The 22,940-nt window shown below is 41.6% G+C and overlaps 1 protein-coding gene across 1 annotated transcript; it reads left to right on the plus strand.

Moving 5' to 3' along the window:
• Positions 1–804: 804 nt before the first annotated feature.
• hkdc1 (hexokinase domain containing 1) lies at positions 805–20,850 on the plus strand (the record flags this gene model as incomplete). The annotated part of the gene is made up of 21 exons (XM_080770621.1): positions 805–867; positions 2,706–2,868; positions 3,207–3,364; positions 5,948–6,070; positions 6,345–6,440; positions 6,863–6,962; positions 7,333–7,516; positions 8,834–8,989; positions 9,800–10,033; positions 10,338–10,479; positions 12,110–12,272; positions 13,492–13,631; positions 14,075–14,194; positions 14,905–15,000; positions 15,296–15,395; positions 16,124–16,224; positions 16,624–16,775; positions 17,776–17,931; positions 18,373–18,460; positions 19,187–19,332; positions 20,712–20,850. 21 exons carry the CDS (start codon positions 805–807, stop codon positions 20,848–20,850), a joined length of 2,820 nt encoding a protein of 939 aa, XP_080626747.1.
• Positions 20,851–22,940: the final 2,090 nt, after the last annotated feature.

Below are 22,940 nucleotides of genomic sequence, written 5' to 3' on the forward strand. Positions count from 1 at the left end.
CAAGTGAATCAAATTTTAAAAACCAACTAATCACAGACCTACCAGTGCATACATTTAGTGTACATATTCCATATTTTTCAGTTTTAGGTTGTAGGATGCTAATCAATAAATGTTTTGATTTATGTTAAGTCTTGGTTTGCCGCATAAGGTGTATGCCCTCATTACTGCATTCCTCTAGCTAGGGATTATCTCCATAGTCACCACACACCAGGAACACAACTCAATCTGCTGCAGACCAAATAAAACATTACTTCTTTCGAAAGATTGACACTCCAACTGGAGTTATGGTCTGGGCCTGGGGGGGATAACCCTAACCCCATCTGGTATAATTGTATGCTATTAAAAGTTAGAAAATAGTCAGGTGATGTGTGTCATCACCGGAGAACAAATATAGACAGAACTGTACCAAGACATGAGGGAAATATTGACGGGAGGGGGTCGTCAGGAAACAGGAGAATGGGGGGTTTGGCTTGTTGGTTAATCATTGAAGTCAGAACAGGCGCTGGTCAGGATTTAACTGCCAAGCCAGCCTTTCATTCAGTTAGCTAGCAGCAGGTAAACGAGACGTTGACCGCTTGACTCTGAGATAGGCAATGAAGAGCTGAAAAAACTCCAAAGACGCACACTGGAATTGTACATTTAGGAAATAGATTAATAGCTGTTGATCAACTGAATGTTCGCTGAGAGAGAGGACTTAAATCTGCTATTGCAACAAAACAAAAACAATTAAATCCCTGTCTTTATATATATTGTGTTCGTTGTACTGACAGTCTTGAAACAAGGTGGAGGATTACTTTAGTCAAGATGTTTGCTGTTCATCTTCTCTCCTTTTACTTCTCCAAACTACAGGAGGACCCCACAAAGAAGGTAAGAAACACTGCTGTATAACATTTATTACTGACAAACAAAACGTGCAGTGTTGTAAGTGTTGTAAGAAACCTCTTGTCTTATATAGAGTAGAGAGGAAACTATTTCACTGATTGGTCCAAACAGAAGTGTAATAATTCATGAGATGTATAGGAACTATTTTATGAAATCAATGGCTGATTGTTTTAACATCTCTTATCTGTGTGACTGATGTGACTGGTTGATCAAGAGTAGAATTCAGAGATAAGATTGTCTTTGCTGAGTTAAGTGAGTTACGTAATGATTAACGTCCTTCCGACGCAATGCCAATACTCATTTTTAGGATGGGAGGGGGACACCCACCCTCTCACACACATTGGCACTGAGTCAGGTGTTTGACCAAAAGGACCTTGTCCCCTAAAGGTGTCACTATGGTGACAGTTTAAGTGTGCGTGTGTGCGCGACACACGTACATGTGAGAATTCATCAGTATATCTAGCTCCCTCTCTTGTTTCTGTGCGCGCGTGCGTCATCCTTCATGTATGATCAGTCCACACTCCCCAGTTACATTTTTTTCAGATTAAAACATTTTTGTGATTGTTGTCACACTTTCATCTGAACGGCTAGAGAACTGGATTAGAGATGTCACTTGACAATTACAATGATGGCAAACCAGCGGGTGCAGTACTTAGTTTAGACAGTTTTAATGACTAGTCTAAACTAAGTATGCACCCCAAACCAGCAGCCTTGCATTCTGAATTACAATGGCTTAAGAAAAATGTCTCTATTTTCTGTTTGTTTTATTTGGCCTGGAGGATGGAGAACAAAGCACCCAAGCTTCAGAACTAAAGGGAGGAAGGAAGGACTCTTCCTCTGAAACTTGCTGACAGGAATTTTAAGAAAGAGAAGAGAGAGGGTGGATTTATGATGATTTTAAAAGTCATCACTACTATACTGTCTACAACTCTACACAGTAAAATCCTCAGTGTTATGTTATCAATAATGTATAGTTACTGAGAGCGTAAATAACTGGTTGCCTGAATAGCATTGGATCACTGTTAATGTTGTTGACTAAGACTAAAAGGGGTGGTGGTGGCTCAGGGGTAGAGTGGCTGGATGGGAGCCGCAAGGTTGCCAGTTTGAACCCAGGCTCCCCCATAGTTAAGTGTTCTTGAGCAAGAAACTGAACCCCTAATTGCTCCCGATGTGCAGGTTGGTACCTTGCATGGTTTCCTCCGGCATCGGTGTATGAATGTGTGTGAATGGGTGAATGGAATGCACAATCTATGTAAAGCGCCTTGGATAAAGGTGCCATATAAATGCACCATTTACCATTTAAAAGACTATAGGTAAGACTAGACTTGAGACTACATGATTTCAGAAGACTAAATAGGACTAAGACTAAATGGTGTGCAGTGTTAATTCTTTCAGCTGATTTTGCTTTTGTCCTTTGAATAACACACCATTTAGTCTTAGTCCTATTTAGTCTTCTGAAACTGTTTAGTCTTAGTCTAGCTGTTGACTACATATCAAAAACCTTTAGTCGTAGTCAACACAATTAACACTGTTATTCGAAAGACTAAATCACTAAGAAAAAACACTGCATTGGATACTCTCCCTCTGTATGTCTGTCTCTCTCTCTCTCTCTCTCTCTCTCTCTCTCTCTCTGTGTTCATTCATTTAACCCATTTTGGGCTTTTGGACAGAAAACTGTCAAGATTTAGAAGACAATTTATAAATTTCGATGTCAGGCCTAAATGCGTGCCCTCTGGAGTCCAGCTTTCATGTGATGTTTGTCCTCCGGTGGACAGGTTTCTGTACTCCATGCGTCTCAGTGATCATGTGATGTTTTTCTTCAGGTGGACAGGTTTCTATACTCCATGCGTCTCAGTGATGAGCAGCTCATGGACATCTCCACTCGTTTCTCAGGTGAAATGAAGAAGGGGCTCTCTGTGGAAACCAACTCCACGGCAACGGTCAAGATGCTGCAGACACACGTCCGCTCCACGCCTGATGGCTCAGGTGACTTTACTTACCAGAGAGAGGAGCAATGACCCAAACCGATTGTTTTGCTTATTTATAGCTTTGATTGGCCCAAATAGGTTTTAATTATATAACAAGCTAGCAGTGGTGTAAGGTAACAAAGTACATTTACTCAAGAGCTGTACTTAAAGTACAAATCTACTTAAATGAGTATTTCCAATTTCCATTTTCTTCTACATCTCAGAGGCAAATATTGTACTTTTCTCATGGTCAGGCAAACGTCTCAACTCCCATGAAAGGATACATGTGTTTAAACGGTAAATACTTTACTGTCTGTAAAGTCTGACTGTCTCTGTCTTGTTATCTCTCTCTGTCAGAGAAAGGAGAGTTCCTAGCGCTGGATCTAGGAGGTTCCAGGTTCAAGGTGCTCCAGGTTAAAGTGAGAGAGGACGCAGGGAGGAGGAAGCGAGGGGTGGAGATGGAGGAGCAGATCTTCCCCATGCCCAAGGAGCTACTCAACGGGAAGGGAACTGAGGTGAGGAGTAGAGACTGGATGGACTGACCTGGGAGTGGATTTACACATCCCACTCCCACAGAAGGGAACTGAGGTGAGGAGTAGAGACTGGATGGACTGACCTGGGAGTGGATTTACACATCCCACTCCCACAGAAGGGAACTGAGGTGAGGAGTAGAGACTGGATGGACTGACCTGGGAGTGGATTTACACATCCCACTCCCACAGAAGGGAACTGAGGTGAGGAGTAGAGACTGGATGGACTGACCTGGGAGTGGATTTACACATCCCACTCCCACAGAAGGGAACTGAGGTGAGGAGTAGAGACTGGATGGACTGACCTGGGAGTGGATTTACACATCCCACTCCCACAGAAAGGGAACTGAGGTGAGGAGTAGAGACTGGATGGACTGACCTGGGAGTGGATTTACACATCCCACTCCCACAGAAAGAGGAGTAGAGACTGGATTTAGACTGACCTGGGAGTGGATTTACACATCCCACTCCCACAGAAAGAAATCCCATCCCGTACCAATCCCGAGCCAGAGCAAAAATAAATAAATAAAAATTTGCACCCGCGTGAAGTGAGGGGCGCTCTCATCATCATACATCATCTCATTCTGGCCAATCACTATTTGCGTCCTCACTTTTGTCGCCAATGCTTGTGTTTACACTGGCCTAATGTGCACAAACACTCAAAAATAGTCATAGGCGGTGGTAGCAAAACAATGTTTGTGTTTACACAAACCCTCAAAGCTGGACATTACACCCTCAAAAATCCCATTCCGTCCCACTCCTGGTAGAATGACTCCCGATCCCATCCCACTCCCACAAAATCACTCCCATCCTGCTCCTGTTTTCTTTTTTATTATTTTGTTTTTTTTTATTAATACATTTGTCATTAGGAAATACAATTGATTTTGTGTCCTTTTTTAGATTACTTTCATGCAGTCTTTCATGCAGTTTTAATTCAAAAGATATGGTGACCAGGAACAGTTAATCTTTGGTAATATAATGAGGCTAATTGATGTCATTCCTGCTCCTGCCTGCTCCCGTTGACTTTTCATTCTCATCCCGTCCCAATCCCGGCCCTCCTGGGATTAATAACAAAATGGAATCCCATTCCATCCTCCAAAAAATGTCAGCCTCTGGTGAGGAGGACAAGGATGGAGGAGGAGAGTATAGGGAGCTGAGAGGGAGAAAATAGAAGGATGAATGGAAAAAGTGGTTACCGTTTCCTCACAGCAAGAAGGATCAAACCCAAACCCGGTCTGGGGCCTTTCTGTGTGGACTTTGATCTCTTTGATTGAGAATGGCTACCCACTGCTCCTAAATAATAGTTCGGTATGTGTGCGCGTGTGCATGCGTGCGCGTGTACATCTGTGTTGTACATCTGCTATTTTTGAACATTTTAAAAAAATCTTGAAAGTGTTTGGGGGTCGATCCTTCCTTGGCATGAACAAGTGTGAGAACTACTGATTTAGAGAACATTTGTAGAATGGGCCTCATGTCTTAATTATTATTGTCTGTCTGTCCTTCCATCTGTCTTTGGGGTCAGTTATTTGACCATGTGTCTGTCTGTCCTTCCATCTGTCTTTGGGGTCAGTTATTTGACCATGTGTCTGTCTGTCCTTCCATCTGTCTTTGTGGTCAGTTATTTGACCATGTGTCTGTCTGTCCTTCCATCTGTCTTTGGGGTCAGTTATTTGACCATGTGTCTGTTTGTCCTTCCATGTGTTTTGGGGTCAGTTATTTGACCATGTGTCTGTCTGTCCTTCCATCTGTCTTTGGGGTCAGTTATTTGACCATGTGTCTGTCTGTCCTTCCATCTGTCTTTGGGGTCAGTTATTTGACCATGTGTCTGTCTGTCCTTCCATCTGTCTTTGGGGTCAGTTATTTGACCATGTGTCTGTCTGTCCTTCCATGTGTTTTGGGGTAAGTTATTTGACCATGTGTCTGTCTGTCCTTCCATCTGTCTTTGGGGTCAGTTATTTGACCATGTGTCTGTTTGTCCTTCCATGTGTTTTGGGGTCAGTTATTTGACCATGTGTCTGTCTGTCCTTCCATCTGTCTTTGGGGTCAGTTATTTGACCATGTGTCTGTCTGTCCTTCCATCTGTCTTTGGGGTCAGTTATTTGACCATGTGTCTGTCTGTCCTTCCATCTGTCTTTGGGGTCAGTTATTTGACCATGTGTCTGTCTGTCCTTCCATGTGTTTTGGGGTCAGTTATTTGACCATGTGTCTGTCTGTCCTTCCATGTGTTTTGGGGTAAGTTATTTGACCATGTGTCTGTCTGTCCTTCCATCTGTCTTTGGGGTCAGTTATTTGACCATGTGTCTGTCTGTCCTTCCATCTGTCTTTGGGGTCAGTTATTTGACCATGTGTCTGTCTGTCCTTCCATGTGTTTTGGGGTCAGTTATTTGACCATGTGTCTGTCTGTCCTTCCATGTGTTTTGGGGTCAGTTATTTGACCATGTGTCTGTCTGTCCTTCCATGTGTTTTGGGGTCAGTTATTTGACCATGTGTCTGTCTGTCCTTCCATGTGTTTTGGGGTCAGTTATTTGACCATGTGTCTGTCTGTCCTTCCATGTGTTTTGGGGTCAGTTATTTGACCATGTGTCCGAGTGTCTGAAGGACTTCTTCCATCAGAAGAACATCAGCCTGGAGGACAAGCATGCTCTGGGCTTCACCTTCTCCTTCCCCTGTCAGCAGTCAGCGCTGGACCAGGTAATGTGACACTACATGGCAGGCACTTTGCGAGCGTGCCGTGCACACATAGACATCAAAGGGGGCTTGAGTCCCTGCCATAGCATTCACTATGATGAAGGAAATGCAAATGCCCCCTTTCCATGACATGCCCGAGCGCAGCATTCAGGAGAATAGCTTTTTCCTGAACTCTCCTGAACTTTAACGCAGCATTTTACATTGAAAGAATTTGTCCTCTGTGGAGAAATCCATGCCGTATGCCGAATAAATATTTCCACTCTTCCCTTCTTTATAGGGAGTCTTGCTAAACTGGAGTAAAGATTATCGTGCCCGGGGTCTCCAGGGAAAAGATGTGGTGCAGGCCCTCACAGAAGCAATCAGCAGGACCGGGGTATGGGGTGTCACTGCTGTACAAGACCTATCACGACATTACCCATAACTCACCACAACACCCAGCAAAACTACAACATAATTATTTACATTTTAGGTCCCTGCACACTGGACACGTTTTTCGGATTTTTAGCTGTGTTTCTCCATCGTTTTTTTCCGAAAAACTCGTCCAGTGTGCAACCACCTTTACAACTACACCTATATAGAACCTATGAAAAACTACAGAGATGAAAAACCAAGGATACAGAGATGAAAAACCAAGGATACAGAGATGGATACAGAGATGCAACAGCATCACTGTTGAATTGTACTTGCATACATTAATTTGTACATAATACTGTATGTATACATGCACTACAATATAGGAACAATGCAATCTCTCTCTCTCTCTCTCTCTCTCTCTCTCTATCTCTCTCTCCCCAGGATATGGACATAGAAGTGTTAGCCCTAGTGAATGACACAGTGGGGACTATGATGACCTGTGGGTTTGACGATAAGCATTGTGAAGTGGGTCTCATCGTTGGTTAGTAGTGTCACTCTTTGGAATGGCTAAAATGTATACAGTAGGGCTGAAGTGGCTAATGTATGTTTTGTAATAATCAAAGTAACTGCAGTAGTAACTAAAGTTTTCAAATAAATGTAGTGGAGTAAACGTACAATATTCTCATCTGAGATGTAGTGGAGTAGAACTAAAACTATTGTAAATTGAAAATATTTAAGGGACAACTTTAGTTTTTTTCAACCAAGGTTCATGTTTTAGGTTGTTATTAGAAAAAGTAAAAGATGAGTGTTATTTTATTTTCCATTTGCTGCTTTCTTTCGTTTTTGCGCTATATATAAATGCACCATTTACCATTTGTGCGCGTGCCGTGCGTGCGTTTGTTTGTTTTTAGGTACGGGTACCAATGCGTGCTACATGGAGGAGCTCCGTCACATTGAGCTGCTGGAGGGGGACGAGGGCAGGATGTGTGTGAACACAGAGTGGGGGGCGTTCGGAGACGACGGGGCGCTGAACGATTACATCACAGAGTTCGACAGGGAGATCGACGCAGCCTCCAGGAACCCTGGGAAACAACTGTAATGTTTCATTTATCACTCCATTTAACAGAACCCTGGGAAACAACTGTAATGTTTCATTTATCACTCCATTTAACAGAACCCTGGGGAAACAACTGTAATGTTTCATTTATCACTCCATTTAACAGAACCCTGGGAAACAACTGTAATGTTTCATTTATCACTCCATTTAACAGAACCCTGGGAAACAACTGTAATGTTTCATTTATCACTCCATTTAACAGAACCCTGGGAAACAACTGTAATGTTTCATTTATCACTCAATTTAACAGAACCCTGGGAAACAACTGTAATGTTTCATTTATCACTCAATTTAACAGAACCCTGGGAAACAACTGTAATGTTTCATTTATCACTCAATTTAACAGAACCCTGGGAAACAACTGTAATGTTTCATTTATCACTCAATTTAACAGAACCCTGGGAAACAACTGTAATGTTTCATTTATCACTCCATTTAACAGAACCCTGGGAAACAACTGTAATGTTTCATTTATCACTCCATTTAACAGAACCCTGGGAAACAACTGTAATGTTTCATTTATCACTCAATTTAACAGAACCCTGGGGAAACAACTGTAATGTTTCATTTATCACTCCATTTAACAGAACCCTGGGAAACAACTGTAATGTTTCATTTATCACTCAATTTAACAGAACCCTGGGAAACAACTGTAATGTTTCATTTATCACTCCATTTAACAGAACCCTGGGAAACAACTGTAATGTTTCATTTATCACTCAATTTAACAGCGTGACACGACACCTATCACGATACATGGTTGACGTTTACGATACATGGACGATGTTGGTTCATTATGGCGATATGACACGATTCAATGATTTAAAATCAACACAGTAACTAAATGTTTAGCAAAGAAAATGTGTGAAACATTTGGATAGTGCAGTTTTTTTAAGGTAAAAAGTTTGAATATGGATATAAATAAGTAAACGTTGATTCTCTGGCAAATACATATACATTATATGAACACAGAGAACCACACATTTATCGATAGACCAAGTGTAGCGATATTGAACAGGTACTTAGTATTGATACAATCAATTATTTGCATTGCAAAACGATATGATACGATACAAAGTCAATGTTGCTGTTTACATTTCCATATACTGTACTTCGATTCTTGAAATAAAAATCGATTTTTCGATTGTTACTTATCGTTACACCCCTATGCTCTATGACTTGCATACTAGTATAGCATTTCATTGCCAAATAATATCACAAATTCATTATTTTGCAACACAATATATAAAGTAACTGTCGTTATGTATTCCTGTCCGTTTCTCTGGTTTCTGTAGCTTTGAGAAGCTTGTCAGTGGCCTGTATATGGGGGAGCTGGTCAGGCTGGTTGTGCTGAAGATGGCCAAACTAGGACTGCTGTTTGATGGATATGTTTCTGACGCTCTGAGAACAAAGGGGAAAATAACCAACACACACATAGCAGCTGTGGAACAGTAAGATTTGTCTGTCTGTCTGTCTGTCTGTCTGTCTGTCTGTCTGTCTGTCTGTCCCTCCCTCCCTCCCTCCCTCCCTCCTGTCCAGTGTTCTTCAGTACTGTAGTACCACCTGGTATGGATGTTTGTCTGCAGCCCTGAAGCCACAACTGAACATTTGTTCAAAGATTGTTGGACAACCACTTCAGAGACTATATACATCCACGTATGATAATAGGCAGCATCCTACGGTTGGCAAAGAATATCATCTCAAACACTAGCCATGTGTTGTATGGAGAATATAGGAGAATATAAGTTCCTACCTACCTACCTTCAGGAAGGAGATATGGGACGGCCTATCTTTGCCAATGCCTTATGCCTAAATTATTTGCCTTTTTTGACTACTTTGAAAAACATTTTTGAATAGTTCAAATAGCCGATCTACAAGCTCACAACGTGTCGATGTAGATCGACACATTTTCAAAATAGTAGAAAATGGCAAAGTTTGTCCCTAAAGAAAAGTTTAGGGTTAAGGCCAAGAGGTAAGGCACTGGCGAAGATGGGGCCCATGGCCGGGTGTCCCAGCATACAATAAGGTTAGACTAAAGAGGTCCTTTGTCCACCAATCGACTTTGTGGCTTATCAGGGGTTTGGCTGGGTGGTGGACATTTCTCTTGTCTGCATGTAATCTTGTTTTTGTTCTTTGCACTGTCAAATGTGTGTATGTGTTCTGCATACATGGCTGCTTCAGTGTGAACTGACAATAAAGTACTATATCAATGTATCAATCATGAATTGTACTGTAGGCCATTATGCGCTTGTCTTTCTCAGGTATAAAGATGGGCTCAGAAACACCAGAGACATTCTTCTGGACCTCGATTTGACGCCATCGTCCGACGACTGCGTCGCGGTGCAGCACGTCTGCACGGTAGTCTCCTTCAGGTCTTCAAATCTTGTCGCCGCTGGTCTGGCGGCCATTTTGACTCGGGTCAGACAGAACAGAAAGCTGAAGACCTTGAGGATCACAGTGGGGGTGGACGGAACCGTCTACAGGACACTTCCGCAGTAAGTCGTCTTCACAGAAACACCTCACATGCATCAGAACTCTCACAAAGAGGTCAACATATGTCGTATGGATCAGAGTAAAGAGAATGAAAGCAGGACCTTGATTTTAAACTGATGTTTAACAATAAGTACCAGAATGGAAATGGCGACAAATCGAATCATACATTTCCCCTATCGTAGCTACCACTTCAATGAAATATTACAATATTATAGAGAGAACAGCATTAAGTTAGTAATACTGGAAGTTATACTGTATAATATGGTGATAAAATGTTTACTAATGTGTAATAATAAATAATTTCAGGTATGCTAAACGTCTCCACAAGGTGGTGCGCCGGCTGGTTCCTGACTGTCACGTCCGGTTCGTTCTGTCAGAGAGCGGCAGCAGCAAGGGAGCTGCTGTGGTCACGGCTGTGGCCCAGAGACTGGCTTCACAGAGACAGCAGGTTAGAGACTGGCTTCACAGAGACAGCAGGTTAGAGACTGGCATCACAGAGACAGCAGGTTAGAGACTGGACTGGCAACACAGAGACAGCAGGTTAGAGACTGGCACCACAGAGACAGCAGGTTAGAGACTGGACTGGCAACACAGAGACAGCAGGTTAGAGACTGGTGTCACAGAGACAGCAGGTTAGAGACTGGCACCACAGAGACAGCAGGTTAGAGACTGGACTGGCACCACAGAGACAGCAGGTTAGAGACTGGACTGGCACCACAGAGACAGCAGGTTAGAGACTGGCACCACACTACAGAGACAGCAGGTTAGAGACTGGCACCACAGAGACAGCAGGTTAGAGACTGGCAACACAGAGACAGCAGGTTAGAGACTGGCGTCACAGAGACAGCAGGTTAGAGACTGGCGTCACAGAGACAGCAGGTTAGAGACTGGCGTCACAGAGACAGCAGGTTAGAGACTGGCGTCACAGAGACAGCAGGTTAGAGACTGGCACCACAGAGACAGCAGGTTAGAGACTGCCACCACAGAGACAGCAGGTTAGAGACTGCCACCACAGAGACAGCAGGTTAGAGACTGGCGTCACAGAGACAGCAGGTTAGAGACTGGCGTCACAGAGACAGCAGGTTAGAGACTGGCACCACAGAGACAGCAGGTTAGAGACTGGCACCACAGAGACAGCAGGTTAGAGACTGGCGTCACAGATACAGCAGGTTAGAGACTGGCGTCACAGAGACAGCAGGTTAGAGACTGGCGTCACAGAGACAGCAGGTTAGAGACTGGCGTCACAGAGACAGCAGGTTAGAGACTGGCACCACAGAGACAGCAGGTTAGAGACTGGCATCACAGAGACAGCAGGTTAGAGACTGGCGTCACAGAGACAGCAGGTTAGAGACTAGACTGGCGTCACAGAGACAGCAGGTTAGAGACTAGACTGGCGTCACAGAGACCGCAGGTTAGAGACTGGCAACACAGAGACAGCAGGTTAGAGACTGGCGTCACAGAGACAGCATGGTTAGAGACTGGCATCACAGAGACAGCAGGTTAGAGACTGGCAACACAGAGACAGCAGGTTAGAGACTGGCGTCACAGAGACAGCAGGTTAGAGACTGGCGTCACAGAGACAGCAGGTTAGAGACTGGCGTCACAGAGACAGCATGGTTAGCTGGCTGTGGATTTCATGCACTATAGAGCGGGGGGGGTTCAACTGATTTTGACCCAGGGACCACCATCCTGACTAAAAGCAACCTGGGGACCACCACTATTGTGTTGGGTAGGCTGACCACCCGTCCCACATCTCACGGGACAGTCCTGCAGGGATCTCCATATATGGGCATAGAAGGGACAGACATATGGAGATAAATTATGGGACGATCGGTCAGACGTTCATCTAAAGTCTATTATTCTTAAGTCTATGCTAATAGTACTGATGATGTTTAAGGTGTATGTTAATGTAACGCCCGGGATTCGAACTCGGGTCTCTTGCATGAAAGCCCGATAACTTAACCACTAGACCAAATATATCCCTATGGACCAGGGGAAGCTACCTGGCTGAGGTTGTGAGCCACTCTGCACTAATACCATTGGCTTGCTGTGTTTTTATACCATTTTGTAACTTGCAGGTGGACAAGACGCTGTCCTCCTTCAAACTGTCCCCAGAGCAGCTCGGATTGGTCAAGGCCAGAATGAGGGTGGGGTTAGAGGAGGGCTTAAAGAGTAACGGCCCCTCCCCCTCTGCCTTAAAGATGCTGCCGTCGTTTGTGTTCCGGACCCCAGATGGCACAGGTTAGAGCTGTGGTTCAACACAATCACAACGATGGCACAGGTTAGAGCTGTGGTTCAACACAATCACAACGATGGCACAGGTTAGAGCTGTGGTTCAACACAATCACAACGATGGCACAGGTTAGAGCTGTGGTTCAACACACTCACAACGATGGCACAGGTTAGAGCTGTGGTTCAACACACTCACAACGATGGCACAGGTTAGAGCTGTGGTTCAACACACTCACAACGATGTCACAGGTTAGAGCCGTGGTTCAACACACTCATAACGGTGGCACAGATTAGAGCTGTGGTTCAACACACTCACAACGATGTCACAGGTTAGAGCCGTGGTTCAACACACTCACAACGATGGCACAGGTTAGAGCTGTGGTTCAACACACTCACAACGATGGCACAGGTTAGAGCTGTGGTTCAACACACTCACAACGTGCCGCTTCGCAACGTGTTATGAGCTTGTAGATCTCTTAAACATTTGTTGTTTGTAATTTATGGAATTTCTTTAATTTTTAATCTCATCCCCTAGTTCCAAGGGGTTCCGTAAGTTTTTCTCTATGGAGAACAGCATTTGTCATCTTAAAATCGTCTCATATGAGAATTGTGGTCCAAAAATAAACAAACTGTCTTGGCAATATTGACAGGGAGGTGTCTCTGTATCTCTATCTGTGTCAGTCACTCATATTTTGAGATGATGATATTTTCCCAAACATGTATAACATTACATGAAATATGTAACATAACATAAGTCATTATTCACCAGCCTAATGAGTACCGGTACGTGACAGAAATAACAATCTACAAGCTCACAACGTGCTGCAGTGTGATCCTATGCCCTAGGATAGGAATGTGTAGCAAAACATTTGGAATAGAATTATAGCATTCTATATTGGCCTATGCTTTATTTTTGCTACACTGCCTGTCTTCGGGCATTGTACTTTTGCTCGACACTCTTGTATGACGAAGTAGAGCATTAAATGATACAAAGTTGAAATTTGGAGGTGCAGGGCTTCTGCCTGACAATGAAATTAACTAGGTTTATTTAGGAACAAACTAAATACAGCTGCTAATGTCACTTCTTGTTGTGAGGGAAAAACTATGAGGGAAAAACTATGAGATGATATTTTCACTCTGTCCGTAACATTATGGGTTGGATAAAATCAGCTGTGCTCTGAGGAGGTTAATTGGTTTAACCTTTGTGTTCATGTTTTGTTTTTCCTAGAGCATGGTAAATACCTAGCCTTGGATCTGGGAGGAACCAATTTCAGAGTTCTGTTGGTGAAGATTCGAAGTGGTTCTGTACAACTCTACAACAAGATCTACCCCATACCACTGGAGATCATGCAAGGCACAGGAGAGGAGGTGGAATTAAATAGACTTAATTAGAATTAGAATAGATTTTATGGACAATTATGCAATTTACAATTTAGATATTTAACAGACGCTTTTAATCCAGAGCGATTTACAGTAAGCAAGAACAAGACATGGTAATACATCAAATACATAGTAATAGTCATCAAAGATCATAAGCAAGCTAAGAATCTACACCATGTATACACCATGTGTCTAAATAAAATGCTATCTAAATGACATAAGTTTACCCTTTGCATACACCTGTAAGGTGTACGAGGCTAGTACAAGTTCTACGGCAAGTGCACTGCACACAATTGAATTAACATTAAGTATTATTTGTGAACTGATAACATTTGAGTATTTTTTATTTTATTTTAGGTATTAGGAGGTTTAACCTTAATGATAAAATTAAATGGAATTGGTTAATTGACAATTGTTTTGTCCCTCTCTAGTTGTTTGACCACATAGTCCAGTGCATCAGTGACTTCCTGGACTACATGGGGATGAAGAATGCTCGTCTTCCTCTGGGTTTCACCTTCTCCTTCCCCTGTCAGCAGCAAGCCATTGACTCGGTACAGAGTCACAAGCTCCTGATATGTTAGAGTAAAGTGTGTGGAGTTTGAGTGCAATTAGTTTTAGGTTTAGCTTGTTGTATCTTCAGTTTCCTTACAATTTATATTGGCAGAGGCAAATGGTAAAGGTATGCAGCAATATTAATTTGCATGCATGGCTTTCTTTTTTTTCTACTTATTTTTTTTATTGAAAAGAAAGGACAGACACAAGAAGACAGAAAGAAAAACTGTACAAAACACACAAAAAACAAAAACATTACAAGAAAGGATAAAAGAAGACATTTTTCAGATATTACAGATTCATATTTGAATTCCTCATACATTGACCATGGGCTGGAGGAAGAGATCCCACTTTTCCCACTTTTTGTGAAACTTATCCTCTTAAGTAGTCTGAGTATGAATGTTAGTTTTTCCATCACGTATATTTCCCCAGTAATGTCCATCCAATTGTCTTTGGTTGGTGGGACATGCAGACATGTCTTAATGGTCATTAATAAAGATTGCACCAAATGTTAGTTCTAGGCTAGCATAACAGCAATAATCTGTTATTAAATAAATCTGTTCTTGATTGAACACACATAGCACTGGCAGAACACAGAGAACATACTCTGTAGCTGTACTGTAACTTATTTGAAGGAAATTGTGAACATTGTCTAATGTTCTTCTAAAATGCTTAATGGTTAAATGAATGTTCATTGTTTGCTCTGCAGGGGACATTAGTGAGCTGGACGAAAGGCTTCAAGGCCACAGACTGTGAAGGTCATGATGTGGTGGACATGCTGAGAGACGCCATCAAGAGACGCAATGTAAGTCACACACAACACTCCCAACACCATGGAGTACAGCCAAGTACAAGGCTTATTTATTCAGATGCTGCCTCACCATACTGTAGAAACATTTGGCATCTAGGAATTGGACTTGATTGTGTGTGTGTGTGTGTGTGTGTGTGTGTGTGTGTGTGTGTGTGTGTGTGTGTGTGTGTGTGTGTGTGTGTGTGTGTGTGTGTGTGTGTGTGTGTGTGTGTGTGTGTGTGTGTGTGTGTGTGTGTGTGTGTGTGTGTGTGTGTGTGTGTGTGTGTGCGCACGCGCTTTTCTCCAACAGGAGTTTGACTTGGACATAGTTGCGGTTGTAAATGACACAGTTGGAACCATGATGAGTTGTGCCTATGAAGACCCACAGTGTGAGATTGGACTTATAGCTGGTAAGCACAAAAAGCAACTTAACAAGTGCGAATCAGACATTGCATGCACCCGAGTCAACAAACAGCAAGGTTGGTAACTATAGTCACAAAGTGTGCGAAGAAAACAATGTAGTGCTTCAACAAAACTAGGATACCAGGTAAACAATCAAACCTCCTTTCTAAACAATGTGCGTTCTAAATGACAATCTTAAACTGTTCCTAGGGATTGGGTATTTAATTGCTTTCATGGATGTTACAGTACATGTCTGTCATTGTTATTTCCCTGTATTTGTTAAGTAATTGACCTCTTATTTGCCTCCTCTCTTGGCCAGTTCAGGTTCGCAAAGACGCTTCCGTCTCAATATGTTTTTACTCATTAAATAAAGGTTACAGAAATCACACCCGTGTGAAGTGAGGGGCGCTAATTTATTAAAGTCTAAATCGTGTTGATTAGGTGATGTAATGGTGATGTAAAACAAACGGTGCAAACACAAACATTAAACGCCATTAACAATAAAGGGACAATATGACGTAAATTACACATTATGACGTAAATTTTCCCTTCATTGTCAATGCATTTACAAAACAAACATTGAACTAAAGACAATCATTAAACCTGTGTAGCGCCCCTCAAAAACAAAACAAAAAATATATGTGGTCAAGGAAAAATGTATCTAAATATCTGCATAGTAAACTAGCAACAACCGTGGCTCTTCTCCAGAATGTGACTGCAGTGTTGTGTTCCACAGGCACGGGCAGTAATGTTTGTTACATGGAGGAGCTGAGGAACATTGAGAAGCTTGGCAGAAAGCCGGAGGGAGAGGAGAGGATGGAAGGAGGAGAGGAGAAGGTATTTTACTAGACAAAGTTGTTATCCACACACACACACACACACACACACACACACTCTCTATTATGCGTTTAAAGGTCAAACTGAGATTTGTTTTAACCATATCAATTGCGTACATTCACAGTTTCACACACATTCACCTCACAAGCTCTAATCATCTCTGCCTGACAGACTATTCTATTCTGGTTTGATTACGGGCCGGCCGAGACATTCGCTGCTTGTCACTCCCCTACTACAATTTGTCTACCCTCTCTCTCTCTCTCTCTCTCTCTCTCTCTCTCTTTTCTCTCTCTTTTCTCTCTCTGTTCTGTCTCTCTCTCCACTGTATACCTGTCAAATAATGTCAACTAAAGCCCCCACCAGATCACATTAAAAAGGGATATTGCATTGTGCTCTCAGAAGGAAGGCCGTACAGAGGGAGAGAAGGAGAAACAGAGGATGTGCGTCAACACAGAGTGGGGGAGTCTGGGAGAGGACGGCTGCCTTGGTGACATCATCACCCAGTACGACAGCCAGGTGGACCAGCAGTCGTTCAACCACGGCAAACAGAGGTTAGTGACATCATCACCCAGTTAGTGACATCATCACCCAGTATGACATCATCACCCAGTACAAACAGAGTTTAGTTTGAGCACTGGTTCCCAAACAGTGGGTCGGGACCCATTTGTGGGTTGCGGACTAATCTTTATGGGTCCCTTTATTTTTGGTTTCCTATACATTTAAAAAAGATTCTTAAAGTTTTAATTAAAACATTAAACATTTAAAAAAAAACATTCCCAAGAAAAGCTAAATTGTCCATGAATTGAAAACAAATTAAATGATTTATTTCAGTAATTTCATGAAGAAATAACAGAGAAACTTTCATAAATTGGAAAACACATACAGCCGATGTACAAGCTCACAACGCGGTGCAAAGCGATGTGTTGTGAGCTTGAAATGTCTCTTTTGGGTCACGGGCTAAAAGGTTTGGGACCCACAGAGATAGAGAGTCTCGCTGGAGCTGTATAGTATACTGTGAAACAGTGTTGATTCTGTCAACTAAATCAAAACTAAATGAAAAACTAAGCCATGATGACCAAAACTATGACTAAATAGTAATACACTGACAATTTTGTCAACAAATAAAAACTAGACTGAAATGTTAGGGAGGGACAAAAAATTATCTCCAGTGGTATGGGGTAGATCTTGTTGTAGAGTTGTACAGAATCTCTGAAATTGGTTCCTCCCAGATCCAAGGCTAGGTATTTACCATGCTCTAAGAAAAACAAAACGTGAATTGTAGATCAGCTAGTATAAAATGATTAAATACGTCGGTATATGTTTAAGTTATGTTGTCATTATCTGCCCTGTGCAATTTTTTAATATGAAGCCTAGAAAGCAAACAGAATTTTAATTTGTATTCACATTTTCCAATGTTCAACAAAAAACACAATTAAAACGTTAATCACAATTAGTTGTATAATAATTAATTGTGTGTGTGTGTGTGTGTGTGTGTGTGTGTGTGTGTGTGTGTGTGTGTGTGTGTGTGTGTGTGTGTGTGTGTGTGTGCAGGTTTGAGAAGCTGACCAGTGGTCTGTATCTAGGAGAGGTGGTCCGGCAGGTCCTTTTAGATCTGACCAGGAGGGGCTTGCTGTTCAGAGGACACGTCACTGAGCCTTTGAAAACACCTGGGATATTCCACACAAAGTACCTGTCGCAAATCGAGAGGTAAGAGACGAGCTTTTAGTGTTTTTTTGACAGCAGTGACCATGGAGAATTGGACATTCTGAGTTGTTCTGTGGTTATGTTAAAACCGGTGAAATGGAAATTGAGTTGTCGCTTATTTTTTGTGTATTGTGTATTTTTCTGCCAAAGAGTCTGATCTTAATTACTTCCTGTCAAACATAAACGTATTAATGTGTGATTGACAGGTCCTTTTCAATTAGAACTATGATTTCTCACCTATGCTAGACACCAGAGGGCAGTGCTACTCTGTAGAATTCAGATTCAACAATCGCAGAAGCAGCTTTATGTGGCTAAACAAACATTTTTAAACATTTGTTTCATAACAAAAAGCTATTTCAGCTGCTCTCTAAGCCTGTCCCGCTACCAGCAGTACTGTATCTGTGTGTCTGTTTATAAAGTAATTATATTTCTGTCTCCCTCTAGTGACCACCTGGCTCTACTGCAGGTCAGATCCATCCTGCAAAAACTGGGACTGGACAGCACTTGTGATGACAGTATCATAGTCAAAGAAGTAGGATTCATTAATTTATCCTAACCAGTGTGACAATATTTCCATGATCGTTTTAATCAAAATGTTACTATAAAATCTGAACTTTTTTTATTGTTTTGCTACTGTTGTTATGAATTATTTATATATTCTTATATTTATTAAAAAAATGCTTTATATTCAAAATAAACATATCAATCAATCAATCAAAAACTGTCATATAATCATCACTGTAATCATCTTAAATGTAGGGCGATATGTTTTGGTAATTAAAACAATTTTTTGTTAAAATGTTAAATAACGATATTCTGATAGTAATAATTTATATAACAGGGGTCTCCCTGTCTCTCCAGCTCTTTAATACACAGAAGATACATTTTCAGGTAGGTGACCTAATGTCAGCCAATCAGGAGAGACTAGCCATTTATTAGCTTAATTTTTTATAGTGTTCCAGACCAGTTCCAATTTTGTCTGCTCATGTCTTTGTCATCACTTACAATTCCACTTGTTTATTCTGTATCCTGACTGCGTTCTCTATCCTGATTGGATCAAATTGGTATTCCGACCTGAAAATGCATTTTCTGTTTAATAAAAGGCTGGAGAGACATGGAGTCTCCTCCTGAGTCCTGTTACTGAACTGTTACTATTGCAATGAGTACTATCACAATATAGAGCTTTTTAACACTTATGTTAACTACCTTCTAATCAATGTTATAGTATAATTACATTTGTTTTTATTTTGCCATACAGGTGTGTGGGGCTGTGTCTCGTCGTGCAGCCCAGCTGTGTGGGGCAGGAATGGCGGCTGTGGTCGATAAGATCAGAGAGAACCGATCGATGGACCATCTGGACGTCACTGTGGGCGTTGATGGAACACTGTACAAGCTGCACCCACAGTGAGTCTAACAACAACAAGAAACAATAGATTAGCACCAAGGGTATTCGTCGTTACATGAAGTTATCTCTCTAGGTCGTCCTCAGACGAGCCCTTCGTCGTCGCTTCCAGTTATCCCGGTTCTCCATACATGGCCCATCGTTGGTGCTTTGCGCTCCTGCGTCTTTCTTGAGTACATCCACATATGTTAATGTGGGACGTCCTCGTGTCTTTGGCAGTGTCCTGCTATAGTCCCATTCTCCTGGCTGCTATTTTCTGGCTCACCCTTGGCATTCCATCATACAGATTCTTATTGGTAACATTTGTACTCTGCTGATGTTAAATACCGCACGCAACATTCTGGTGTAGCACCCATCTAGAGACTTGAATGAGACTTGATGAAGTTATTCAGCTGAGAAAATTGCTTTGATTTGAATTTGATCAACACTTTATTTTAATAAATTGTTTTACATTACTCTGAGACGTCTGAATCAGGAAAAGCCAAATTAAATGCTAGTCCCACTGAGGTTCCCCAACAGTGTGGGGAGTCTGGGGACGGAGTTGGCTGAGTGAGAACATGGCCAGCCTCATCATCATTCTGTAAACAATGCTCTGTGTTTTAGTTCCTTTGTGCCTGGATAAACTCCATTATCTCCTCATGAATCTTTCTAAACCATCCACAGCAACTGTGTTTGGCAGCCGAGTTCTGTCTATGTTGGCATGGTTAGATCAGCGTGTATGTCACGTGGTAGTTCAGAATGCACTGGCACTTTAGCTTGCATTTAATTGAGTGATCAGCTGCTGTGGTATTTTGTTTTATCGTCACTCTGACGAAAGCCTTTGGCCAAAATGTTATATTTGACAAATTGGCACAATGGTACGTTGGGTCTCTCTGCAGTTGATGACAGCCTGGACTATAGGTTCAGTTTTACTTGATCTGCACCTACTCTACAACAAACAATAAGGTGTTCCTTATAGTAGAGAAACATTATCAGCTTATCACCCGCTCTGTCCTTCTAGGATTCCCTTTTCCAGGGAAAATTCAAAACTGGGTATGTGATAAAAAATTATTATGTATAACTCAAAGGGGGAGTATTTGAATAGAGGCTATGTGCGTTATGCGCAAAAGCCTACTGAATGGCAAACAGCTTTCTGTCTTTGACAGCCCATATACTGTACATCCAAACAGAAAAGTCCTATCTGATTGCATTAAACGATGTTGAACTCACTTTGCCACTCGATTTGCCACTCACTTTATGCACGTGGACATTTATTTTCTGTTTTACAAAAGAACTGTAAAGATGTGTAGAGAAATGTTACTGAACTGATGCTGATATCAACGATCACTATAGGAATATAGAGCTTTAACCTATTAACAAAAAACACTTTTTGCTCCTCCAGTTTCTCCAGAGTCCTCCAGGAAACAGTCAGGACATTGGCTCCTCAGTGTCATGTGACTTTCGTCCTATCAGAGGAGGGCAGTGGGAAAGGTGCGGCCCTCATCACTGCTGTGGCCACACAGGAGCAGCTGGACATGTAACTATGTGGAACTAAAAGGATGTATTACAGTATTAGTTATATGGTTGTTGTTTATTATCATCCCTGCATAAGGTGCACAGACTGCACACGTTTTCAATGCAATAGGACATTGGCTTTCAACTCTTTTCATATCAAGGCCCATTATTTATTCGGCATTTGAGCCACGGACCACCATTTGATGAGATTTTGCCTCTCAGACCCAAAACTTAGAATATTTTGTTGTCGTTGGATAAATTACAATTCTTCTACATTCTCAAATTGTGTGTACACAAATTGAGTAATGCAGATGTTTAAAAAACGTGGTTTCATTTTACGGGTCCATTTGGTTACCAACTCTCCATCATTTAGCTGGGGACCACCTGAAACCCCCTCAAGGACTGGTGGTCCCGGACCACTGGCTGAAATCCACTGGTAATAGGAGCGTGTTGAAATGAAACAGTATACTGACAATAGACGTAAAAACTGCTGCTAAAAGCTTTACTGCCAACTTGCCAAGTGATGAATGGTTGACTTCAAGAAGAGATCTGGACTGCTGCACTCCTATAGAAGAGGCCATTTCTTAACCACGCCCAACCTGAAGTCCACATTTGCTATTTTTATTATGTATTTAAATTGTTCTGATATTTTTGCATAACGTGGTTAATACGAGCCAGGGTGCGTCTTACATAGTAGCAGTAATTGAAGAGTAGTAGTGATATGTTAAACCCTAATTTATATTATTTTCCATAGTACAATTTTCAAGTTATAACAGCGTGTTAGCAAACATCAACGACATGGTGGAAAATTAAAGGTGTGATAAGTGATATTGTTTGGTTAAAGTGTTTTGTTAAAAGCTTAAATGATTTCTAAAACACTATGAATCACTATATTCTGATGCTAATCAGAGTGTTTGTTCAGTAACAGGGGTCTCCCTTTCTCTCCAGCTCTTTAATAATCACAAAATACATTTTCAGGTAAGTGATACAATTTCAGCCAATCAGGAGAAAGTAGCCATTTATCAGCTTAATTTGTATAGTGTTCCAGTTCCAATTGTGTGTTCTCATTTCTGTGTGTCATCACTTACAATTCCACATGCTCAATCTGTATCCTGACAGATGATTGGATAGAATTGGTATCCAGACCTGAAAATGCATTTTCTGTTCAATAAATAACTGGAGATACATGGAGGCTCCTGTTACTGAACACTCCATGAGTACTAATATCACAGTGGTTTTAACACTTATTTGAACCAATGAAAATCACTTACACTACCTTTAAGCTTAAGGCGTCGCCACTCACCATGTGACCAGGCCTATATATATATTTCTTTGTGTGTGCAACAAAGTTCCCGCATAACTTCAGGGTATGATGACAATGTCACCTATTGCACCCAATGTACCCTCTATTGAGCCAGCATCCCACAACTTAACCTTCTGTATGCATTATGTATTATCAGCTCCAGTCAGTACTGATTCTCTTTATACACCAATACAGATAGGAATCCGAAATAGGCTCTTCCATTTTAATATTTTCTATGCATTCCATTCTGACTGTACTAAAAAATATGAGTCAAGTAAGTCAAGTCACTCGAAATTGAAAAAAGTGACTTATTAATGCCGTTTAATTAAATTTGTTTATTCTGTTTAGGCCTGTGGAACTCATCCATAAAATGTCTGTAAATTAATGCTTGTTAGTGTGCAGTGCAGCAAATGCTTATTTGTGTGTATACTCAATGAATGTGTATGTGTGTGTCATTTGAAAATATGGCTGTGCATGTGTACCAAATGAAAACACGTTTTCAGTTTTGTATGTGCGGTTTTGAGAAAGCCGTTATTGTTTTGAGAAACGTGTGTTAACAATCGTGGAAAAACTGTAATGACTTGGAGTGTTTCTGCAGAATATTCCTGAATGCATATCACCGGTATGTGCATGTTGTGTATTCACTGTATTGGATAAATGGGGAGAGTGAGAGAAAGTCTGTGTTGCTGTGTGGGTGTGCTATAATTTTAAAGTATTTATTTTTGTTTGTGCGTGTGTGTCATTTTGTGTATACAGCATAGACTGGACAGTATTGTGCTTCTCTTTGTGTCATCACTCATCGTGTGTGTGTGT

Source organism: Protomyctophum bolini, assembly GCF_963924005.1.
Source record: "Protomyctophum bolini genome assembly, chromosome: 1".
Classification (NCBI taxonomy): Eukaryota; Metazoa; Chordata; class Actinopteri; order Myctophiformes; family Myctophidae; genus Protomyctophum; species Protomyctophum bolini.